This window comes from Rhizophagus irregularis, chromosome 6 (genome assembly GCF_026210795.1).
Source record: "Rhizophagus irregularis chromosome 6, complete sequence".
Taxonomy (NCBI): domain Eukaryota; kingdom Fungi; phylum Glomeromycota; class Glomeromycetes; order Glomerales; family Glomeraceae; genus Rhizophagus; species Rhizophagus irregularis.
The window spans coordinates 2,759,458-2,783,054 of NC_089434.1; the positions used below are offsets into that span (position 1 = coordinate 2,759,458).

Genomic DNA, 23,597 nt, shown 5'->3' on the forward strand with positions numbered 1-23,597 from the left:
ATTCATACTGACTGTAGTCAGTTAATTTTATTATGGAAACGCTTTGTTGATGTTCCCTTCTCACCGAAGTTGCTTCGAGAACACAATCACCTTCTTTGGCTTTCTATTCGACAACTGATCAAAGATCGTAAACTTATTGTCAATTTGATTAAAGTCCCTGCTCATGGTGACGATATCTACAATGTACAAGTGGACTCTTTGGCAAAAGCTTCTCATTTGTCTTCACAACCTACCGTCTCACCTTTGGCATTTTGTCATGTCCCATGCTTTTTAACTTTTAATTCTTTGCCTATTGACATGAATATTCGGCACTTCCTCCGGTCTGTAGCAGATGCTCGCGCACTTTTATCTTTTTGTTCAATGGCACGATTCACTGCTCTTAGCCCTCCGTCACTCTTTGATTGGGCTGGTATATACTTTTGCCTTTCGCAAATTAAAGGTTTTGCTTCGCATAAGAATGGTCGTCCTGAATTCTGGATCTTCCGTATCAAACTTCTTTTGGATATGCTGCCTACTTTAACTACTCTTCAACAACGCAAACCTTACTTATACTCTCCGGATTGGCTTTGTTCACAATGCAATTCCGCTCCTGAAGATTTGAACCATCTTTGGACTTGTCCTTATATTCTTCCAGAACTTAATCCATGTTCAACACATCGTTCTGAAGTTGTTAAATTCAGAGATTTGTGTTTATCCTCATTTTTGTCCTTGAAACCTCTGGACTCTAATTTCCAAACTGCATTCTCTGCTCTTGATTGTTGGAACTATGAAACTCCTTCTTCATCCTGTCTTTGGCTTACTAGAGGATTGTTACCCGCTCATTTAACGACGTTTCTGAAACAATACTTTCCTCTGTCCGTCGTATACAAAACTATTTCTCCTCTTCTTAATGACTTTCAAATCGAATTATATGGTGAAATTTGGTTATGTTGAAATGTTCTTTTCCATGCTTGGGAAGAGTCACAGGGTATCTCGGCTGCTTCCAAATTACGTGGCCTATCTTCAAATCCTCCTTCTACTGCTATTTCTTCACATATTCACAATTCTTCTTTGGCGTCAGTTTTTCAGGATTCCTGGATTTCTTGGATATCCTCTTCTATAATTCAGGGTGGATCATGGATCTCGCACTTGGATTTTCTGCGCCGCTTAACAGTTCAACCTCTTAGGATTTCTTTCTGGTAACGGACTGGATTTTTGGACGTTGGATAGTTGACTCACACTGGCCTTCGGGTAAAGTTGGGGTATGCGACTCTGTAATAGTTTAGTTTTTCTTTGCTTTAATTTTATTTTAGTTTAGATTTCTTTGCTTGTATGAGTCGTGAAGCTACTCTTTTTATTTTTTATTAGTTTATTTTCTTATTTTTGTAATATTGTTCGTCAATCTTCGATGTTAAAATATAAATAAAAGATAAAGTCAAAAGACTGTTTGCACAGGAAAAGGATAAAACTACCACCATTCGATTCGTCTCAGTGAGACGATTCTAACAAGCTATGATATACATCTTTGTACGATTATTAGATGCCAAGTTATTTAATATATTCTTTATATAACTGTGATTATAAACGGTTCTTTTTAATATAAGATTTTTGAGGATAGGTGTGATAGTGACTATAGATAAATTGTGACTATATAGGATAGATTTTAATAATAAAGTGTTTTGAACATTCAACTGGTGTGACTATATAGTAGAATGTGACTATAACGGGAGTGACTATAGAGGGAGTTGACTATATATATATATATATATATATATACGGAACCAAACACAAATGATAAAACTAAACTTAATTTTTATGGTTATATTGTGGATGGGATATATCATATATACCTATTATAACAAATTTAATGATGATATTTTAATTTTACCAAATAATACTCTCGCAATTTAATCTGGACAAACTTAGGGATTGACCACCACTTATTGTCGAGATCGAGGGTGCAGAAACAATATATAACGTATAAACTTTTAAATGTTACTAGATCATGGTTATGGAAATTTACCACAACTCTGAACATTGGTGATATTATAAATTAAATCCCTTATAATTAAATTTTATAGTAAGTTGATTATCACCTAATCATAACATTATAATTTTACATGATTGTTCTGGTTATGGTATTATACGTCAAAATTACTTCTGTAAGCCACAATAATAGAGAATTTGTAAAAACTAAATTTATGAATGAATAAAATAATCGTACACCGGTGTATCAAAGGTTCTGGATTATATTATCGAGGACTGTGTATCACAAGTCTAACTTGGAACATCATCGCTTTTTGGTTACAAGTTACAACAATACCAGCAAATACCAATTTGTTTTTACCCGGAATATCTCTGGCCCGCATTGGATACTCCGACCAGAATTTATGGTCAAAATACCGGTACCGTTCTTGTTTATAATAAGAATGAATTTATAATTCGTAATTTGAGACTCTTCCCTTTGCGCCTTTAGAAAAAGTTCATTCGATCAAAAAATGAAATTTTAGATAATCACATTTTCACTTGTGTATGAATAATGCATAAAGAACAAATATGTATTAATTCACAAAAATAGGTGATGAATAATATATTTATTTAAACCTGCGTTAAAATTACCGCTTTTAGGCTAATTATACGAGCGAAATAAAGAAAACTTTCAATATCTAATTACTTTATTTTATTATAATATAAAACTACATTTACATGATCATAAGCCCCTAAATAATTTCCTTCCTTTCGCCCATGTACTTTCCTTTTTGGATAATGATCTCATAGTATAGATACTCTATGCTATTAAAGATTTTGTAATAATACTCTTTATTGAAGATATTCTCAAAAAAAAAAAAAATTTATTTTAAAAATAAAACAAGTATTTAATGTGTTTCCCAGCTTAACTGATGTTTTGATAATTTTACATAATTTTTTTTACTATGAGCTGTACGCAGAGACTTTTTATATGAATACGCATAATTGACACCTGATATTGAAAATCCTGCGAAAATACGCAAATAAAATTTCAGACATTAAGTTCATATTAATTATTTTATCATGGCTTCTATATTATTTATAAAATCAAATACTAATGTGAAAAAATAAATTTATCCTATTTTATCATTTTTTCAATAATATTATTCAAAATAGTCAAAATTTCACTTTTCAACCCTTAGAAGTTTCCTTCAATTAATACTAAATATTACAATGCGGTTAACTAAATAAAATACGTATAGTAAATATATTATATATATAAGATTAGCCAAAAATACGCAAACTAATTTTTACATATAAAAATTTTGATAAAAATACGCAATCTTGATGACCTAAATATGGACGAAAAAATTTTCAATTGTACGCAAATCAAACTTCACTCCACTATGATGCCGATGCATCTGTGTACCCCACCCCTGTATATATATTTCTGGGTCCTGATATTATTATGACATTGGTGAAAATATTACAAAAAAATGAAATAGTCGCATTTGACCTTATGGAAATGTATAGATAGATACAAGCTTTAGAAAAAATTGTCATAATTTAGGATCATCATGATTCATTAAATATCTTTAATTTAGAATGCTTCATTTCATTATAAAAAGGAACCGATGGATGTAATTTTTCAACGGAATTTTGTAGGTATTTATATGAAAGTGATGATCACAGATAGAGACGAATTTAATGGTTTAGGAACATAAATGAATTATTAATAATTTATTAAAACAAATACTATAAATAACATAAATAACCTAATAATGCGCCGTAAAATATAAAATTAATTATATTTATCATTAATTAAAGTCAAAAAAACTAGTTTTAATATTTGGTAATACAAGCGTCCATATGCCAAAATGCGATTTTGCTGACAAATTACAGTATTTTTGATTCGAATTAAATCTATTTGATTTGATCAAACTCGAATTAAATTGAATCGAATCTGAATTGTCTGAATCTGAACCAAATCGTCAAATTGAATCAAATTGTCAAATCGAATAAAATTGTCAAATCAAGAAAATAAATTAAATTAAAAATTCAACACATTTATCTCAAACATAATATTCAATTCATACGTGAGATCGAATAGTAGATTCTAACACTCATCAATAATTTTAAGTCCGTGAGACGCGTTTGTATCATTGTAACCTTTTTAAAGATTCCTGCGACTTCGGTGTTGACCATTTTCGTCTGGACCAAAGAAATCCGCGATAGCGAGGGGAAAAATTAATTGTTCGTTCTAGAGGTTAGAACCGGAATCGGTTATCGGATTTATAACCGGGTTTAACCGATTCGAAATTTAACCGGTTTACGATTCGGTTAACCGGTTATATTCAAACCGGTTTAAACCGATTAATCAAATGACTTAATGTTCAATATTTGTCAAATTAATATTTGCAAATCAATAAAAAACGAAATTTTTTTTCTTAAATAGTTGCCAGTCATGTGATTTGACAACATTAATATCTTGTTATAATTTTTATTGATGGACTTTAGTTACATATGTTATTTTTTTAGAACTTATGTTACCAAAACCACCCTTTTCTAATTAAAATTAATAATTTTGATAATTTTAATTATTTGATTATAAAAACTTGGCAATTTACTCACCATAATTACTATCTGTTATACGTGCCGATCGTGCATTTTTGGTATACGATGTGATCACAAACTGAATAGGGGATACTTGTCTTAGTAAATTGGAAGTATATCGTGATATAATCAGCACAAATTTTAATAGGTGAAAAATCACAGAGAAAAACTTGTAAATCTCATAGTATACTTCGCTGCGCTCAGAACAATGAGTTTAACTTTATATGGCATATGTTGTAACTCAGGGGTACAAAATCTGCATAATTCGGAAATTCAGAATATTTCATAATCTGGTACAATGATATTTTCCAAACAAATACAAATTCAAAATTTAAAACACTATTTCGGACACAACTATAATCACTGCGCATATTACTTTTTTTATTTTCTCAGAATTTATTATTATACTTTAAAAAAATAAATAAAAATAGAAAATTATTTCTTTTTTTACTTTAATTTTTTTGACGAAAAATAAAGGCAAATCAAAAATGGAAAGTGATTTCCTTTTTAAAATCGAATCTTCTTTTTCTGAATTGCGTTATTCGGGTTTTTTTTAGTTTTTTAGCCATTCAAAGTCCGAAAAACGTTACGTTTCATTTTTCTGATCTGATGATATAACTGAAAAAATTAAGATATGCGGTCATTATCAGAAAATAAAAAAGAATGCCGGAAGATCTTCACTTTATTTCTATAATCGATTTGATGATCTATTAAAAAAAGAATCTTGACATGTAATATTTATTTTTAGCCACAAATGTAATATAACTCTTTTAGTATAATATACGTTTATTGAATCGAAATCGGTTGCAACAAACCGGTTAACCGGTTTAAATCGGTTGTAGTAAAACCGGTTAATCGAATTGCAAACCGATTATAATCGTTTTAAACCCGGTTAGTAAAATTCAAATCGGTTCTAACCTCTAGTTCGTTCTTTTTTTTGATAATATTTATTATTATTTCTATTTGTTCGATGGAAAAAGGTCACTCTTTTTATATTTCTCACAAGAAAATTATATAAATAACGATAATTTTTTTTAAATTATCTTTATTATTATTTGAGACAAATTTTACAATTTATTGTTAATCTAACAGAAATATACATGTTGCCAAAATTCAGTAATTTCGGCATAATTTCAGGTTTCGGTTTCGGCCAGTCATTCCCGAAACTGAAACTCTGCCGAAAGTCGAAATTCAGGCCGAAATTGTCTGGCCGGCACTATACATTTTGGCCCATTACGAATTTTATGTAATATAAGTCACGTGATTTATAATTCTGGCCGGCACCACAAATTTGGCCAGAGTTACCACATAATTTCGGCCATGTCGGCCGGAGTTTCGCTCGGATTTTGAACCTTTCGGATTCGGCCATATTTCGGAAAATTTCGGCTACATGTATAATCTAAAAGAAAACTAAAATTAGAATTTCTGAAGATAGTGCAGATAAGTATTCCGCAAATTTTGGAAGGAGTTGTATAGTTTACACGAACTATTTGAACGACTATTGTGCCATCATCATAAATAATTTGTATTTAACACGTGAGGTGTTGAAGGGTTGGTTCTTAGATGGACGATTTTACTGGTAATATCGCTAGTAAATAATCGATAAAAAAAATAAAAAATAACCTCATTTAAAAAATGGATTATCACTGAAATTTTTTAGGGCATATTACCAAATTGATTGAACTCACTGAACAAGACTTTTTTGGACCTTTGAATAAAAAAAATGAAGATATTGCTACGACTAATTTTTTTTGTAACAATGTAATATTGTTTTTTCTATCCGTACTCCGAAATTTTTTGTGAAAAATTTCAGTTAACTTTTTTTGGAACTTTCAATCGTTATATTTTATCATTCATTCAAACTTCTAATAAATAAATAACGTCACTAAACTTCTTTGTTTATTTTTTCTTTCATTTCCATGCATAATGACTAATAAGTAACTGAATATCCTGGTTTGAAAAAATTTTTTTGATCGTTTCTTTATATGTGATGCATTAGATACAGCATATTGTCTATTTTCATTATGTAAGATCAAATTTGACTAGTCTTTTCAATGATTTTGGTATCATTGTAAACACAATTTCTATTGTTTTTTGTTTCATTGTGAACAAGAATTTTCGATGCTTTTTATGCATTCTTGTTATGCAACTTAGACCAAAATAAAAATGATTACGAAAATGGTGATATTGATAAGATTCTATTTTATGTAGTAGGACGATATAACGATATTTTTTAAAATTTTAAATTATATTTGATATTTTTATTTACGTAATATTAATAATAAATATTCATTTTTAATATTGAGCCTCCACGGTGTATCGTAACGTATATAAACTTAATTACAATGGAAAAAAATGTTTAAATTCACGGCTCAAAAATCTCATAAATCCGACAAAGAATCAACAATGAAATTGATTGTGTTACCTCTTTAAGGATTTAAAATCAAGATGATCAATTGACTTTGTTCAATTTTCCTTATATATGTAAAATGGGATCTAACTTCTTTTAGGTTTTAAACCATATCAATGAAAAACTCTTCCGTCTCTGATATTTTCATATGACATTTTAATATTAAAATATTTAATATATGCATAAAGGTATCATCCGGTGATGTTTATTTCCTTAATTGCTACTTTATGTATGCAAATTAATATGTATTAATAAACTCATTTTTGATTTCTTCATTGTAATGTAAACACAAACACATGCAACATATTCTTTTGGTAATATTAGAAAGGTTAAAAAAAAATTTAGCGTAAAATTTATATATAGATTTTTACTAATGAACTTATTACAAAAGATGAAAAGAAATTAGAAAGTTTCAGTAACTTAATGTAGTATATTTATGTAAACATTCTTATATTTTTAAATTTTACATGTATTTTTAGATCAGAATAAAAGGAAAGAATTTTACTGTTCGACTAATATAAGTTAAAAACAATATAAAAAGAATAAACTACACCCATCCCATTCTTCATCGAATTCAATGTTCGGAATAAAGAATTTAATAATAAAATATTTTCAAAAAATATTTACTTTTTCCCCTTATTTTTAAAAATAACAAACGACAAATATGTAAAATTCGATTTTGAACTTTTTTATTCTTTTATCTCTCACAACTATTTCATCGGCTTCGGCTTTTACAACTGATAATGGATTATTATCTAGTACGCTCGAAAAGCGTAATCAATGCAAATGTTCATATGCAACACAGAGGTCGCAGGAATATTTAAAAAAGACTTCGAAGATACAAAAGCGTCTTACGGATTTAAAATTGTTGATGAGTGTAATAATACACTTTTCGATCTCACGGATGGATTGAATATAAAAGTACCAAATCTTTTAGACACAAGTTCACTGATATGTCCATTGACTGATGACAATGGAATTCTTACCACCATAATAAACGTCATTGCAATAGCAGTAAATTCAAGAAACGTGGTCCTAATGGTGCAATGACAACTCAAAATGGTGAAGGCCATGGTTCTAAATAATATTAGAATTATAATTTCAATTTTTTATAGTTTTATTATTTATATTTTTTTGTTCACTTTATGTTAAATGACTAGCTAGAATAATTCAATTCATACAATTTATTCCAATGGAACCGTTAAAGGATTTGTTCTTTCAGCAGATACATTAAATAAACAATCAATTTTTTGTCTTTTGCAAAATTTAAAATTTGACCCTATAAATTTTTTATTGTTAGACAAAATACTTTTTCTCTAATTGAAGGAAGTTATGCATATTTTTTATATTCGAAAAACATTTATATAACAACATTTTATACGAGCTTCCACTACTGAATGGACAGAATGGCCGCTACCTAAAAATGATTTCTTGTATTGCGCTAGTCGTATCGGTTTCACAAATGCCTGTGTCCGTCCGGCACGTGATGATGTACAATGATAACTGCGCTTCGGACTTGATAACGGTTTCCGTTTCCTAGTACTAAATGATTTCGATATTTATATTTTATTTACAAAAATTAATTTTAATGTATAATTTAATTATATATTTCTTCTTTTATAAGAAATGAAAATGGGAAATTCAATCTCTTGCAGAAATGTATATCGTGCCTCTGTGGACGAGAAAGGTGAGTGCCAACTGTTGGATGCTAGGTTAGAGGCTCGTCTCATCGTACTGTCGGCCAAAGCCTTTCTAGTCATTCTATCAATTCTGCGCACCACAGTCTAAAGCCAAGTAATATGCAAAAAAGGTAGCCAAATTTTTAATATTATATATATCACGTGATTTAATATATAGATTACGTGATTTCAGTAATATCTTTATTCCGCTTTTTTTCCGCACCGTTCTCAACGAAATTCCAGTATAAGAAATAGGCTGAATTGTTTGAAAAACAATAGGGTTTTTGGCAGCTTTTAATATTATTTAAAGCTATTGGAGAGAGTTCATTAAGTATTTTTTTTTCAAATTTCTTACAATATATATCCTATCCATGTACAATTAACTGATCATTTTCACTATCCTCTAATAAAATATCTGCAACAGTTTGTAATTCTAATAAGTGCTTCTGTTTTTTTATTTCTTGAGTATGTTTAATTGTACATTTCTCTTTTTTGGAGATATATTTGAGTTGTGATTTAAAGATTAAGTGAAAAGGATTTCAGGATACAGGTTGAAGATTATTCACTTATTGAAAATTCCGGTTCAATAATCTTAAAAATAATAGATTTTATGATTGAATTGTCTAATTGGAAAAAATTCTCTGTTATTATAATCACAAAATAATACTCTATCAAATAACAGGCTTAATTGCCGGTCCGCCACTCAACGGTACAAAATAATCGACACCTTTATATAACAAATACTATTGATCTGGTATGTATTAACATAAATACTTCAAAAATTTGTGGTAGGATCAAGGTGTGCCAAAAAAAAAGTAAAATAAAAAAAAATATTGAAAATATTATATAATTTTCGTATAATTTGCAAAATTCGCGTATAAAAAATCTCAACTTAACTAAAATATAAGGTGGAATGGTGACTTCCTCCAAGGTAAACTTGTTAAATTTTATATCGAACGATAAAAAATTTTTTTTCATGTTTAATGTTATTGATTGGTGAGTCATCGTTACACTTTGACGTGACCTTGTGGGACAAAATCGGCATCAATTAACGTAATTCATATAAAATCTGTGCCGGATCTACAAATTAATTTCGTACCGCGGGAATTTTTTTAAACTTATTTATCACACGTTATTTGTCACCGTGATCGGCCTACTTTTGTACCGTTGAGTTGACGGAATGATAAAAAAATTTTTTTCTATTTATTTTTAGCTTCCCTTTAAAGTTACTTTGGCTTTAGATTGTGTGCACCGTATATAACTTTTTTAATGAAAACTGTTACCCAGAATGATAGAATTATGATCTTTAAAATTCTTTAAAAACGAGTTGAAAGTTTATCTTAAAAAAAATTTCAAATACTTTAAATACTTTAGGTGAATTATAATTTTTCGGCACTATTTGGTCTGGCAGCAATGACTACACCGAGCCGCTCGGAGTGCGGTTTTTTATAGTTCCATTAGTGGAGGCGCTTCTTGTTGAGCAGGATAATCTGCACGCATTTTCACAATAGTACGATAAGGACGAAAGAGGTATAATATATGGAAATCCAGCACCGGCGCCACCGGCAATTACAGCACTACCAGCAGCAGCATATTAACATGGACGGAGGATATGCGATTATTTATCCTGATTATACGCCGCCGTCAATAAACCTTTGCTCCATATACAGTATGTCGATCCGTGACTTTTTTTCCAGAACTCACGTGATGTTAAACTTATTTATATCACAGATCAAATACGTTTATTAAAGTTGATTTTCAACGGGAACCGTATATAATATTACTATTTTTCAAAGCCCTGAAACGAGGTTATCTTATATAGTACAGCACCAAATCCAAATGAAAAATCTTTATGGTTATATTTTGGAAGACCGTAGTAATCATTATAATTGGAATATATCATATCCTATTTTAACAAATTTTAATGGTGATATTTTAATTTTACCAAATAATACTCTCGCAACTTCTCAACTGATCACAAGATCGGGTGCACGTGGTAAGGTTATACGAACGAGAAACAATATATATCGTATAAATTTTTTTTAACTTGTATAAACTTTTAAATGTTACTAGATCATGGTTATGGAAATTTACATATCTTCAGCACAACTCCGAACATTGGTGATATTATAGATCCATCTGAAATAATCCCTTACAATTAAATTTTATAGTAATGTTGATTTATCACTTGATGATGGTTCTAGTCATGGTAATAATACGTCAAATTACTTCTGTAAGCCACGATAATTGAGATTTTGTGAAATCTATTGATGACTATGCTATTGCAATCACAGTAATTAATAGTATTTTTAATCAGCCTATTACGGTATGTTTTAATTGAATGATGGTTTTGTAAAGAGCAAATATTTTCGGGAACCTATAATTGGCATATAAGATAATGTCTGGAATTTTATGACAAGTAAGTGCTTTATCTTATTTAAAATTAAAATAATGTTACATATACATAAAATTAATTCTTTTTTTTTATAATAGTTCAACAAGAAGCTAAAAAAATATGTCAAATATGTATGAAAGACTAAGATGACGAACGAATAACTACACATCGAAGATATAAATACATCAGTTTCACCTGAACAATATTTTTTATCCATTGATCTTAAAAAAACCAGAATAAAAATGAAGGATCTGTTAATATAATCGCTAGTGTAGATACAATAAACTTATTACTGTTATTGGTTCTGGAGAGTATACAAATTATTTAGATGAAGAATATGGAGATACGTAACCATATGTAAGGATTAAATTTTTCTTTTCGGATGAAGGATTTCATCTCAAGTAACTAAATAATATTTTTTTTTCTTTTGTAAAAATAGCTAGGTGGTAGTCTTGTTGGAACGATTGTATTAAATGTCTATTGCTTATTGAGTGAATATACATCTAATATTAATATATTATTAAAATTACTATTTAATTTTTTTTTAATTGAATACTGACAAAATGGAAAAAAAAATTTTCTAACTTTTTTCTTTTTTCTTTAGAGCAAACCCAAATGATGTAAAAGTCATCATGGAAAAATTGGGAATTGACAATCTAATATATAGGGAATTTAATGCAAGTTGGAATTTTTACAGAAAAATTAATAGTAGTTTGTAAAAATTTAAATGAACTCGAAAAATTATTAGAATTTGAATAAAAATTAACGCCAACAAGGAAGAATTGAAAGAAGTTAACATAGAAGAATCGAGAGAGACCAAGTAGCCAACAAGGAAGAATCGAAATAGGTTAGTAAAGATGAAGAGAAAAGGGAAGAAAGTAATAGAAGGAGTAGTATGTGGGAAGAAGTTAAGAGATAGAGTAATAGATTTATAAATTTGCAAGAGACATGCGAAGAGGAGGCTAAAAAAATAATAGAAGGAGGACAGCCGGAAAAGAAATATCGAAAAATTTCAAAATGGTTGAGAGGTTATAAAGATAGCCAAATAATTGCGATATTATAGCAGGAGTTATTTAGAATTTCTTGGATCAAAGTTACGAATTATCATCTATACGGTAGAACATAGTTACTTATTAAGGTTAGTTAAAAAATTCGAGAATCAATGAATACAATGTGAGGAATATTTTTCCATTTATATACAAGTGTTTTTTTGAAGTAAATCAATTTATTTTTATCTTTTCATTGTTGCTGATCTTTTCCTTCGTTTTTATTTTTAAATTTCAAAAAAAAAATTTCATTGTTTCAAAAATATATTCTTTTAAAATTACGATTGCGACGAAAAAAAATTAAAAAAATAATAAAATTTTAGTTAAAAAATTTGAGAAAAAACTATTTTAGGGTTTAAAAAAAAACATGTCAACTCTTAAAAGATGTAATTTTACAAATCTTTGCAATGGGTATAGGTGTGGTTGTTTAAGGTGCGTTCTACAAAGTGCGCCTGGCGATGACGATTTATGTAAAGGATGCGGACATCACCAAAGCTATCATGAAGACGATAATAATGTTCTACAGAGTTTAAATAATCTTCAAAAATTTAATGAAGTATTAATTTGCGCATTAAATAGCAAGTACAGTCAATATACGGTTCCTATTATTCCTGTCCAACAAAACTGTTTTGAGCCTCAAGTAACTCTTCATTCGGACGAGACCATGCATCCAAATACTCAGTCAAATGACGCAAATATTCCTGTTCAACATATTGAACCTCAAAATCAATCTCATAACGTGCTAAATCAATCTTCTGCACATATTTTTGAACAAAATTTTATTTCTCAATCTTTTCCGGTCAGCTATATATCAAATCAAGTACTAAATCAAATGCTTTCTGATCAAAATTTTGATCAAAGTCACGTAAATCATAATAATATCGAAGTGTCATCAAATAACATCGCATCTTTTGCAAACGATAAGTTTGACCTAATTTGTTTAGTTGGTAGTTTAAAAATACCAAAAAAGTAAGTATGTGTATGATAAAATAGAAATATCATATTAAAGTTTATTTAAATAATATTTATTTATTTTCTTTAAAAAAAATTTAGTTGTGCAAGATTGGAGAAAGTTGGTTTAAAAAAAGAAATTTGCTTTCATAATGATTCTAATGGCCAGATAAAGAGAGCGATTGAAGAAAAACTATCCCCCCATTTAGAAAATGTAGATTGGATGTTTTACAAATGTAAATCATCAAAACTTGTACCTGCTGATGATGTATCAATTGTTGAATGTCGTTTTAATGATTTAAAAAGGTAAAATTTCTATAATTTAAATTTTTCCATATAATATTGAGATTATCTTATCAGTTATTAATTAATTATATTATTTGTATCAATAGGATTTCAGGCAGCAGGAAAAAGTTGTATATAGGAACAAAAGATGGGCCAATTATTATGACTTAAAAAATAATTTTGAAATCTAATATGATAAAAAAAATTATAGAAGGCATGCAATGTAATGACTGTTGGGAATTGGATGACTGAAAGAAGTAATTAAATATATTATTTTTTGTATATTCTAATAAGATGTCAAATCTGCTCATCTTATAGACATGTCACTGCAAAATGAGTTAAAAATTATTTGTATTTAACTATAGAATCTTTATAAGAATATTATTATTTATTTATTTATTTTATAAATAAAAGTAATTGAATCATTGTAATGGGAAATGTGTCATACATAACGTTAGAACCATTTATTTTTACTTAGAAACCGTGAATACATCGTTTAGTTACAAACTCGTTATGACTAAAAGGCACTATATGAGTACACAGCTAAACTTGACATACAAAATCCAACAGGCGGACCGCCCTTCGTTAACGTTAGAACCATTACAGCTGTTTTCATAAGACCTGGGACAAAATAAATTTTTGAACCCCACCGATCCGGTTCAGTTGTTATTTATTTTACAAAATCAAACTATCAAATCAGGATCACGTGCCCAGCTAAAAATACCAGATCGGCGGATCGGCGGATCGGGTTCAAAAATTTAGTTTGTCTGTAAAACCAAGTGGAACGAAATGCATATCGGATCACGTGACGTTACAATTTTTTTTTAAAAAAAGGAATTTTTGTGCAGATCATATAATTCTGACCGGAATTATGAAAGTCAATAGGCTGAGTTATAGCGTAAGCAACGGTTTGGTTTACTGTAGTCGGCATCACGGCATCATGCGTTTTATACGTTTGGCTTCATAGCACTAGCTGGTCGGCGTTAATTAAATTACAGCGTTAAATTGGCATTGCACCATTTACGACCTATTATTACGGTTTTACGGCATGTGCCGATTGTGCCGTAACTCTGACAGTACCTATAGATTCTGCTCAATTAATATTAAACCTTGTCATAAATTACACAATACGTCGTTGATTAATGGTGTCTATCATTTGTTATATTAAATAAACATTAATTTTTGTTGAAAACTTAAATCAGTATTTGTAATGGAGAATAGCAATAGCGAACAATTAACAATAATAATTGATACTAATATTGTAAATAATAAGCAATTGTTGCCAATAATATATGATATCAGCCGGCTTTTTGAAGTCGGTTAGGTTCGTTCCGATTCGTTTCGGTTCGTGGAACCGAAACCGAATCCCTTGTAAAAAAGTCGGTCCGTTTTTTATATTCCACCTTTTTTCCATAAAAAGCTCATGCTTCCGGAATTAATAACCTTATACCGCTGAATTTATCGAATTACAGTATTTACATTTTCTGTGAATGGATCAGTGAAAGGAATTTTTACTAAATTTTTACAGAAATAACGGATAAAATTTTTTATAGGAAAACCTTTTTGGTGTCTGCTTTTCCTATCCAAAAATCAAATAAAGAAGTCACTCTATAAACTGAATCGTATCATCGTCTCGCAAATTAATTCCTGAAAAAAAAAATTAAAGAATTGTGAAATTAAGCTCTTTATCTAGTAGTTTATTTACATTATATACAGTACTTATACGCTAAACTAAAATGTTCATTTATCGCAATTTTCGAATTACTGAGAACAGTTTAAAGAGGAAAATAAAATAAAAAAAAATGATTTTTTTCAAAAACCCACGAAAACAGTAAATTTTATTGCATTTTTAGATAGAGAAGGTGCGATTATAACCTGAAAATGTTAATTTTAGAGCAGAAAACTTAATTTTTCGGTAATTTTGCATATAAGCGACTTTTGAAATTTTGTGTAACCTAAAAAGTTCTCTATAAGTAAACTTACCTAAGAGTTGGATTTTTCATCCTAAAATCAAGGTTTTCATGTTATAATCGCACCTTCTCCTTCCAAAAATACAATAAAATTTACTGTTTTCGTGGGTTTTTTAAAAAAATCATTTTTTTTATTTTATTTTCCTATTTAAACTATTTTCAGTAATTCGAAAATTGCGATAATAAAGGTAACTATAAATTTTAAAAAAGACCTATGTTTAATATTTTTGTAGATGTTTTTGACATTAATTTTTAAGTACTTTCTTTATATACAAATAGGGTGCTTCGACCACATCATGAAATTTTTAGGCAGATCGGATGTAATTCCATATACTGTACATTCTACATGAATTGAACCATTTCCTTTTTGATGTTGATCTTTTCGATAAGATCTCAATTTTTAATAAAGGTAACAAAAAAAAATCCCGAATTAAAAATATTGGAAACTATCGCGTGACTTTCGCTGGAATAAACTAGGAAACGGGAACCGTTGTAAGTCCGGAGCGAGGTATAATAAATAAAGATGTAGCGATATTCATAACGCCTTGGAATTCCGGTAATTTTCTGCTGATTAGCAGCATAACGCCTTGGAATTCCTGGACAGAGAAACTCACGTGATTGAAAATTTACACGTTATTTCCATAGATCATCATAGTGCGTAAACATATATAGTCCTTCGCTTATCACTTATAAGAAAACTAATGTTCGTTAATATAAAAAACTGAACTACTATCTAGTATCCCAAGTCGAAAAAAAGCCAAGTTGAAAAAAAAATTATTGAGACTCGAAATTGGATATATTTATATTATATACTCACGTTAAACGTTAAGATTGTATTACAAGACTATTACATGTCACAATGAATAATGAATAATTTTTTTTATTCATATGGATATGAGTAATATATTTATCGCTGAAATTTTATAGATTTATAATTTATATTAAGATTGCCATCGAATTTTTACAGCAACCTATTTCAACAACGTTGTTTTTTTTGCTTTAATTATAATTCTGTTAAAACCAATAAGTTTATAAGTCGGCATCACTAGGAATATCGGATATAATATTTTACATATATAATATCATAGTATTTTCACATCTAATTAACGATTCTCAAGCGTTTTGTGATATGATTCATTACTAATATGTAAATAACTATAATTAATTTAACGATTCTGGGATTATTGGTATGAACCATAATATTAAAATAAGAGTTTTGCTAACTTGTCCCCCGGGTTAAATAACCTGAATTAAATCACCCCCTAAAATTTATATTTTATATCAATCATTGTTTTTCTTAAAAAAAAAATTATTTGTGTTATTATTCATTTCGCTTTATATAGATTTTATTTATTTGGATATTATAGAGCACAATGACCAAGTTTTCTTACATTTTGACAATGTCTCTCAATTTTGATTGTAATCATAATTTACATTTTTTTTTGAAAATTTGGGCAAAATTATAAAAATTTACTAGTAGGTTAAATCACCCAGGTTAAATCACCCTGGGTTAAAATTAGTCTTATACTTAAAATAATTAATATGTTTTATTACGTTCCGTATTTCTAGTAACACACTCGTGGTACTTAACAGTTAAGGCCGGGATAATGCGAGATTCGGCTGCATATTCTTTAATTAGAAACTCAGCCTTCGTGCCGCAGCGATTTTATCTGTGATCATCCCTCCAGTTACATAGTCGTAACGACGTAACGACGTAACAGATTAACAGTTTGATTTATTTGTGATCAACAAAGAACACGAAGAACATATACCGTTTATCCCATTTATAGGAGCAAATATCCAAAAAAAACAATTATCTGTTAAATAAAATGCACAATAAATATAAAATAATTTACAAACGTCTTTTGATCAGCTGGACTGTAATTTTAGTGTCAAATTATTATACTTTCTATATGATGATATGACTGGTTGGTATACGGTAGTTTAACAAATGTATGAAAATTGTAACAGATTATCTGTTGTAAGACCATGATTAATACTGAATAAATAACTTTAATTAACGATAATAAGTAATAATCAATTTTAATAAATTTTCAATAAAAATAATATCCTATTAATATATTCTTTTCAGAAATACCAAAAAATCTCAATTTTAATAAAATTTTCAATAAAATAATAAATTCTTTTCAGAAATACTAAAAGATCATTTTTTTTTGTATCATAACAGTCTTTAGATCCGGATGCTGAAGGCGAGAATTAAACGGATAGTTTTAACAGATATTATTTGGTCGATCAATCTATTAGGATCATCTGATATTTCGCTAAATATCAAATATATCGTTATATTTGCAATCAAAAAGCAGTTCACCCAGTTTGTAATTACTTATTAAGGTTAGTTAAAAAGTTCGAGAAAAAAAATATTTAAAGGTTCAAATTATTTTCATAGCTCTTACATTAAAAAAAAAAAAATTAAAAATAAAATTAAAATTTAAAAAAAACATGTCAACTCTTAAAAGATGTCATTTTACAAATCTAAACAATGGGTATAAGTGTGGCTGCTTAAGGTGTATTCTAAAAAGTGCACCTGACGATGACGGTTTATGCAAAGGATGTGGACATCACCAAAGCCATCATGAAGATGATGACGATATTTTACAGAGTTTAAATAATCTTCAAAAATTTAATGAAGCATTAATTTCCATATTAAATAATAAGTACAGTCAATATAATCAATATAGGGTACCTATTCCTGTCCAACAAAACTTTGAAAATTGGTTTGAGCCTCAAGTAACTCTTCATTCGGACGAGACCATGCATCAAAATACTCCTGTTCGTCACACAGATCAGCAAACTAGTCATCTTGTTGTTCAACAACATATTGAACCTCAAAATCAATCTCATAACGTGCTAAATCAATCTCCTACACATATTTTTGAACAAAATTCTGTCTCTCAATCTCTTCCGGTCAATTATATATCAAATCAAATACTAAATCCAATGCTTTCTGGTCAAAATTTTGATCAAAGTTACGTAAATCATAATATCGAAGGATCATCAAATAACGTCGCATCTTTTGCAAACGAGAAGTTTGGTCTAATTTGTTTAGTTGGTAGTTTAAAAATACCAAAAAAGTAAGTATGTATGTGATAAAATAGAAATATCATATTAAAGTTTATTTAAATAATATTTATTTATTTTTTTAAAAAAAATTTAGTTGTGCGAGATTGGAGAAAGCTGGTTTAAAGAAAGAAATTTGCTTTAATAATGATTCTAATGGCCAAATAAAGAAAGCAATTGAAGATAAACTATCACCTCATTTAGAAAATGTAGATTGGATGTTTTATAAATGTAAATCATCAAAACTTGTACCCGCTGAAGATGTATCAGTTGTTGAATGTCGTTATAATGATTTAAAAAGGTAAAATATCTACAATTTAAATTTTTCTATATATAAATTGAGATTTTATATCTTATTAATTAATTATACTACTGTATTTATATCAATAGGATTTCAGGCAGCAGGAAAAAGTTGTATATAGGAACAAAAGATGGGCCAATTATTATGACTTTAACAAATAATTTTGAAATTTAATATGATTAAAAAAATTGAGAATGAATTACTAGCATAGAAGGCAGGTAATGTAATGAATATTGGGATGACTGAAAGAAGTAGTTATATACAGTATATTATTTTTTGTATAAAAATATTCTTATATTGTACGTTGCAAAGTGAGTTAAAAATTATTTGTATTTTTAATTATTAGACTCTTTATTTAACATTATTTAACAGTATTTATAATAATTTCTGTGCTTTGTAAGAATATTTTTATCTATTTTATTTTTTTTATTTTTTATTTATAAATAAATAGTATATAATTGCATCATTGTGGAAAATGTGTCATACACAACATATTTTCGAACTTTCATTTGAGAAATTTGTTCAGATATTAGAATTGGTAAACTTCTGGCCCGATAATGAATCAACAATCAAAATTATTAATAAATTAACGATATTTCCGTGCGTTCCTATATAATATAATAAAATATGGAAAGAGAGAATTAATTTACTGCAAATTAACCAATAATGAAAATATGTATTTTCCAAAGGATTTTTTATAGAAAAAGGCGAAAATTTAATAAATTAAGTTGAAAAATATAAAAGTTCCGAATCGCGGTTTTTTAACCATAAAAAATTTTTTTCTTTTTTACGGAATTTTTTTTGCGGAATTTTTTTTTTGCTTAATAATGACGATCAATTACTAGTACCCCTAAAGCAAATTTGTTTCTAGGGTACGTCTGAAAATCATCTGAAATAGAATTTTTTTTCCCTTTTTCGGGCCTGAGGATCGTCATCTTTAAAAAAAATGAAAAATTCAACGTGAATGAACCATTTACAATATGTGAAGTATATATTATAAGATGATAAATTTCTTTTTTTTTTACGCGCCAAATCTCTAAAAAAATTTCTATCAAGTATTTATAATTTTAAATATAAAGATAAATATTGTATGCATATATATGTCGGTGGTCGCGTGATGAATATTTGTGCACTTTCTCAAATGTAAATCATTTTACAAAAATATTATTTACAATGAAATATCTTATCAATTACACTAACTTTGTTATATAACAAATTATTTTGTTTATTTAAAGAGGAATGTGTTCTAATTACTCCTTTTTTAGCGATTTGTATGGGCAAATCCTATACTTATTTACATTTTCTCTTTATTTCAGATTGATTGATATCATGAAAAATAAGATAAGGTGCATGGTAGTTACTATAAAACAATATTCTTTTTGGACGTATTATGAAAAATTAAACATGTAAATGGTCACAAGGGGTACATTAAAAGGAATTGGCTGTTCAGTTAGATAAGATAAAAGAAAAAGATCACAAAACTACATTGGGCGCATACGAAAATGCAAATATAAATAATCGTAGCAGCTGACTTTTTTTTTAATCCCTTTTTTTTATAGTGAATTTTTAATTTTGATAAATATTTTTAATTTAGAATCTCAATAGAATCTTAGAAATCATCTTAGATTTTCCAATTTATATTCTTTTAATTCCATATTCTCTTATCTAAGCTATTCAAGCAATCACAGCAAATTCCATGAAAAGACTTGTTCAATAGAAAATAATTATCATTGTCTATTCATGGCTATAATGAAATAAACAGATTGTGTAAAATAAGCTGACAAATTGGAAAAAAAAATTGGAAAAAACCAAATTATTTAAAAATCGGAGTTATTTATAGTATTAGTATTTGAAAATACGATATATTTATTTCACATCAAATTAATAGTGCTTTCTTTGAACTCGATTGTTTTAAAGTGAGCTGAATAATAAATATAAATTCATCTTATATCACCAGTATTAAAAAATTGGCCCAACAGTAATATTGTATTAAATAGAATAGATGCTTTCAATTAACACATATCACACGTATTTGTAATTAATATAATTAAATATATATGTTTTACGTTACCAAACATGAAATTTTTATTATCACAATAAATTCGTTCCTTAAAATATTTGTCTATAACCCCCAACATATAACAGGTAATTTATCGGTTATTCTCCAGTTATCTTTTGATAAAACCAAATAATTCGGTATTTACCGAGATTTATTATTATTTATGTTACTACGAAAAAAACTAGAAAAACAACATATAAATATGATCTATTTAAAACTTTTCATCTCGTGATGTTTATGATCATAAAATTATTATAAAAAACCGGCATTATAAAAATATATAAAAACCAAAAAAACTTAATTATTATTATATACGAATATTTATTATATATCAAATTCTTATTTTATTTTATTTTACTTTACTTATTTTTATTATTATTTTTTTTTTGCTTTTTATTTTTGCTTTTTATTTTTGTTTATAAATAAATGTAAGTTATCAGTCGATAGCGTTTAAAATCAAATAAAGAATAAAAGCAATTTTCATATGAATTTGTTCATAATCGGAAGAAAAAAAAAATTTAGCCGTCTAAAAGTGCGTATTGAAATATCTGCGAATATCATCTGCAACTCAACTGATAATGAAGTTATATTGTTGTTAAAGTTTTTATCAATCAATATGAAAAAAATAATTATAAAAAAACCCTTAAAATTTATCAAAAAAAATATTTTTTTTTTACTTTCTTCACAAAAATGTCTGATAATTATTATTACGGGTACAACTACGGACAATCAGTTATTGGACGAATGGCGGCGTGTAGTTGCCAAAGGATTTGTTACGAATGTAATAATATCTCTCCACCATTTCATTTCTTTAATACACTATTAGCACAATACTATGCGAATATATCTCTCATTCGACCTGAGTTTGAACTTGACGTGGATGATATGATTAACAGTGTTGAATCACCACAGAATAATAATACAAGAAACAGACGTAGAAAACCCTTTACAATTTTCTGTCTGCCACATGGGGATTTAAGTCCAAAAATTCCTCGAAAGTAAGTAATATAATATTTATTTTTTTACGGCGCAATTGCTGTTGAGCGTACTTACAAAAATGTCACAAAAAAATCACGTGATCGGTTTTGTCACATGCGTCACACCCTTCCTTGTTTCCATTTTTCATAAATATCTGGTGTGTCACACATTATTTGTCACAGTTAATTTCTTAATTTCTTAATGCCGGCCGTTTCGTGACATTTTTGTAGGGTACGCTGGAGTAGTCTCATACTACTAAATAGGATGATCACTTACTGTATTAATAATATGTTGATCTATATTTTTTATAATAGAATTGAAAAATTGAGGGAGAAAGATTTAATCCAGTATACTTTTTTTGATTCAAATAATGGAGTCATAAATGAAGTTGAAAGGTTATTTCCATTTTTAAAGAATAGAAAATGGAGATTTTTTCGAACTAGAACAACATCGAATCTCGAAATTGCTAGTCAACCATCTAGTGGGTGGTCTATAAAAGAACTAATGAGGTGAATAAATATATTTATTTAATTAATAATAAATTAAATCTAAATCTATTTGATTATTATTAGAATCTGTGGATTCCGAAAAAAATTATATATTGGGACTACAGATGGTCAAATCCAACAATTTCTTCCATTGTAAATTAAAAAATATTTATAAATAGGTACTCTATTATTTGTTTTCTATACATTATTACCATTATTATCATTATTCTTATACATTATTATCATTATTCTATACATTATTATCATTATTCTTTATATTATTGTCATTATTCTATACATTATTGTTTTACATATTAATATCACTTTTTAGGTTAGGATGAGTTGTTATATGTAAATAAAAAATTTATTATTGGCGATCAAATTTATTTATCCGAAACTTTGTTTCTAATTAAATGCATATGTTGAATAAGATCTGATTTTAGGCTACAAATTATACAAAAAGAGTTAAGATTTAATTTTTTTTTTTTGGTCGTTATTTGGTGAAGGTTTCCATATATATATAGTACATATAGTACATATATAGTACAAAAAATTTTTTTTTTATTTCTTGAATTATCAAAGAATTGAAGGCAAGCGAGCGAAATTTTTTGTACTGATTATTATACATATATTATTTCTCGTTCAATAAAAAAAATTTTTTATCATTCTCATCCGATGCAAATATTGTATTATTTCTCATTCGTCGATGCAAAAATGTGAAAAAAAAAATTAAATTTGGTCGGATATATTATATATTAAATGCAATAATGATTTTTTATACTTTATAAATCATAAAAAATCATATTTAAATATTAAATTATATAACAATATCAATCTTTAGGTAATTAAAGTATTCATTAGTCGTGGGTAATTAACCCTCGTTTAACAAAAACAAATACAAATATAATGACGTCAAAAATTAATTACAAATTTTATTATTAATGAGTCATTTTACGCCACAAAATAAAAAAAATTTAACAGAAATTATTGTCTGTCTTTTTTAATAATAATAATATTTGTTGTAACAGAAGAACAGTTCTTCTATTTTTGACGGGAAATTACTTTTTCCGATATCCCTATTTAGTTAATCGATTTATCTTGTAACATTGTAACACCAACAGATTTGACAGATAACTACAGGGTATTTTCTTAAGAGATTGATAAGATTCAATTGACGTTTAAGCATATAATCTCTCAGGAACATAATAAACAAAACATCTTGTGTCATGTTTTAAAGTTTTTAAGGTACTATTTCTAATCTTATCGTGAGAAATTTCGTAATGTTCTTCTAACTATTCTTTAAATTACAAACAGGTAATTTTAACAGATAAATTACCCCTTTAAGCGGTTGCATGATTTAATTGTGAAATGAATTTATCGCAGTTATTAACTTTATG

General features: G+C 27.9%; 5 protein-coding genes across 5 annotated transcripts; all 5 read left to right on the forward strand.

The window, feature by feature from the left end:
- Positions 1–7,537: 7,537 nt before the first annotated feature.
- OCT59_026334 (uncharacterized protein) lies at positions 7,538–9,086 on the forward strand. The gene has a single exon (XM_066143110.1). The coding sequence runs from the start codon at positions 7,751–7,753 to the stop codon at positions 8,018–8,020; it is 270 nt and encodes an 89-aa protein (XP_065992661.1). The 5' UTR covers positions 7,538–7,750; the 3' UTR covers positions 8,021–9,086.
- Positions 9,087–10,488: 1,402 nt separating this feature from the next.
- OCT59_026335 (uncharacterized protein) lies at positions 10,489–10,811 on the forward strand (the record flags this gene model as incomplete). The annotated part of the gene is made up of 2 exons (XM_025324828.1): positions 10,489–10,645; positions 10,723–10,811. 2 exons carry the CDS (start codon positions 10,489–10,491, stop codon positions 10,809–10,811), a joined length of 246 nt encoding a protein of 81 aa, XP_025184238.1.
- Positions 10,812–12,457: 1,646 nt separating this feature from the next.
- On the forward strand, positions 12,458–13,497 carry OCT59_026336 (uncharacterized protein; the record flags this gene model as incomplete). The annotated part of the gene is made up of 3 exons (XM_025310253.1): positions 12,458–13,059; positions 13,144–13,347; positions 13,434–13,497. The coding sequence occupies 3 exons, from the start codon at positions 12,458–12,460 to the stop codon at positions 13,495–13,497; spliced, it is 870 nt and encodes a 289-aa protein (XP_025184237.1).
- Positions 13,498–17,756: 4,259 nt separating this feature from the next.
- On the forward strand, positions 17,757–18,849 carry OCT59_026337 (uncharacterized protein; the record flags this gene model as incomplete). Its single annotated transcript, XM_025324827.1, has 3 exons — positions 17,757–18,388; positions 18,472–18,675; positions 18,765–18,849. The coding sequence occupies 3 exons, from the start codon at positions 17,757–17,759 to the stop codon at positions 18,847–18,849; spliced, it is 921 nt and encodes a 306-aa protein (XP_025184236.1).
- A 2,575-nt stretch (positions 18,850–21,424) lies between these two features.
- OCT59_026338 (uncharacterized protein) lies at positions 21,425–22,357 on the forward strand (the record flags this gene model as incomplete). Its single annotated transcript, XM_066143111.1, has 3 exons — positions 21,425–21,732; positions 22,027–22,221; positions 22,285–22,357. 3 exons carry the CDS (start codon positions 21,425–21,427, stop codon positions 22,355–22,357), a joined length of 576 nt encoding a protein of 191 aa, XP_065992662.1.
- Positions 22,358–23,597: the final 1,240 nt, after the last annotated feature.

What these genes read in the sequence shown, in the direction of transcription:
- OCT59_026334 (XM_066143110.1), top strand. Translation starts at nt 7,751, where the DNA reads ATGCAAATGTTCATATGCAACACAGAGGTCGCAGGAATATTTAAAAAA.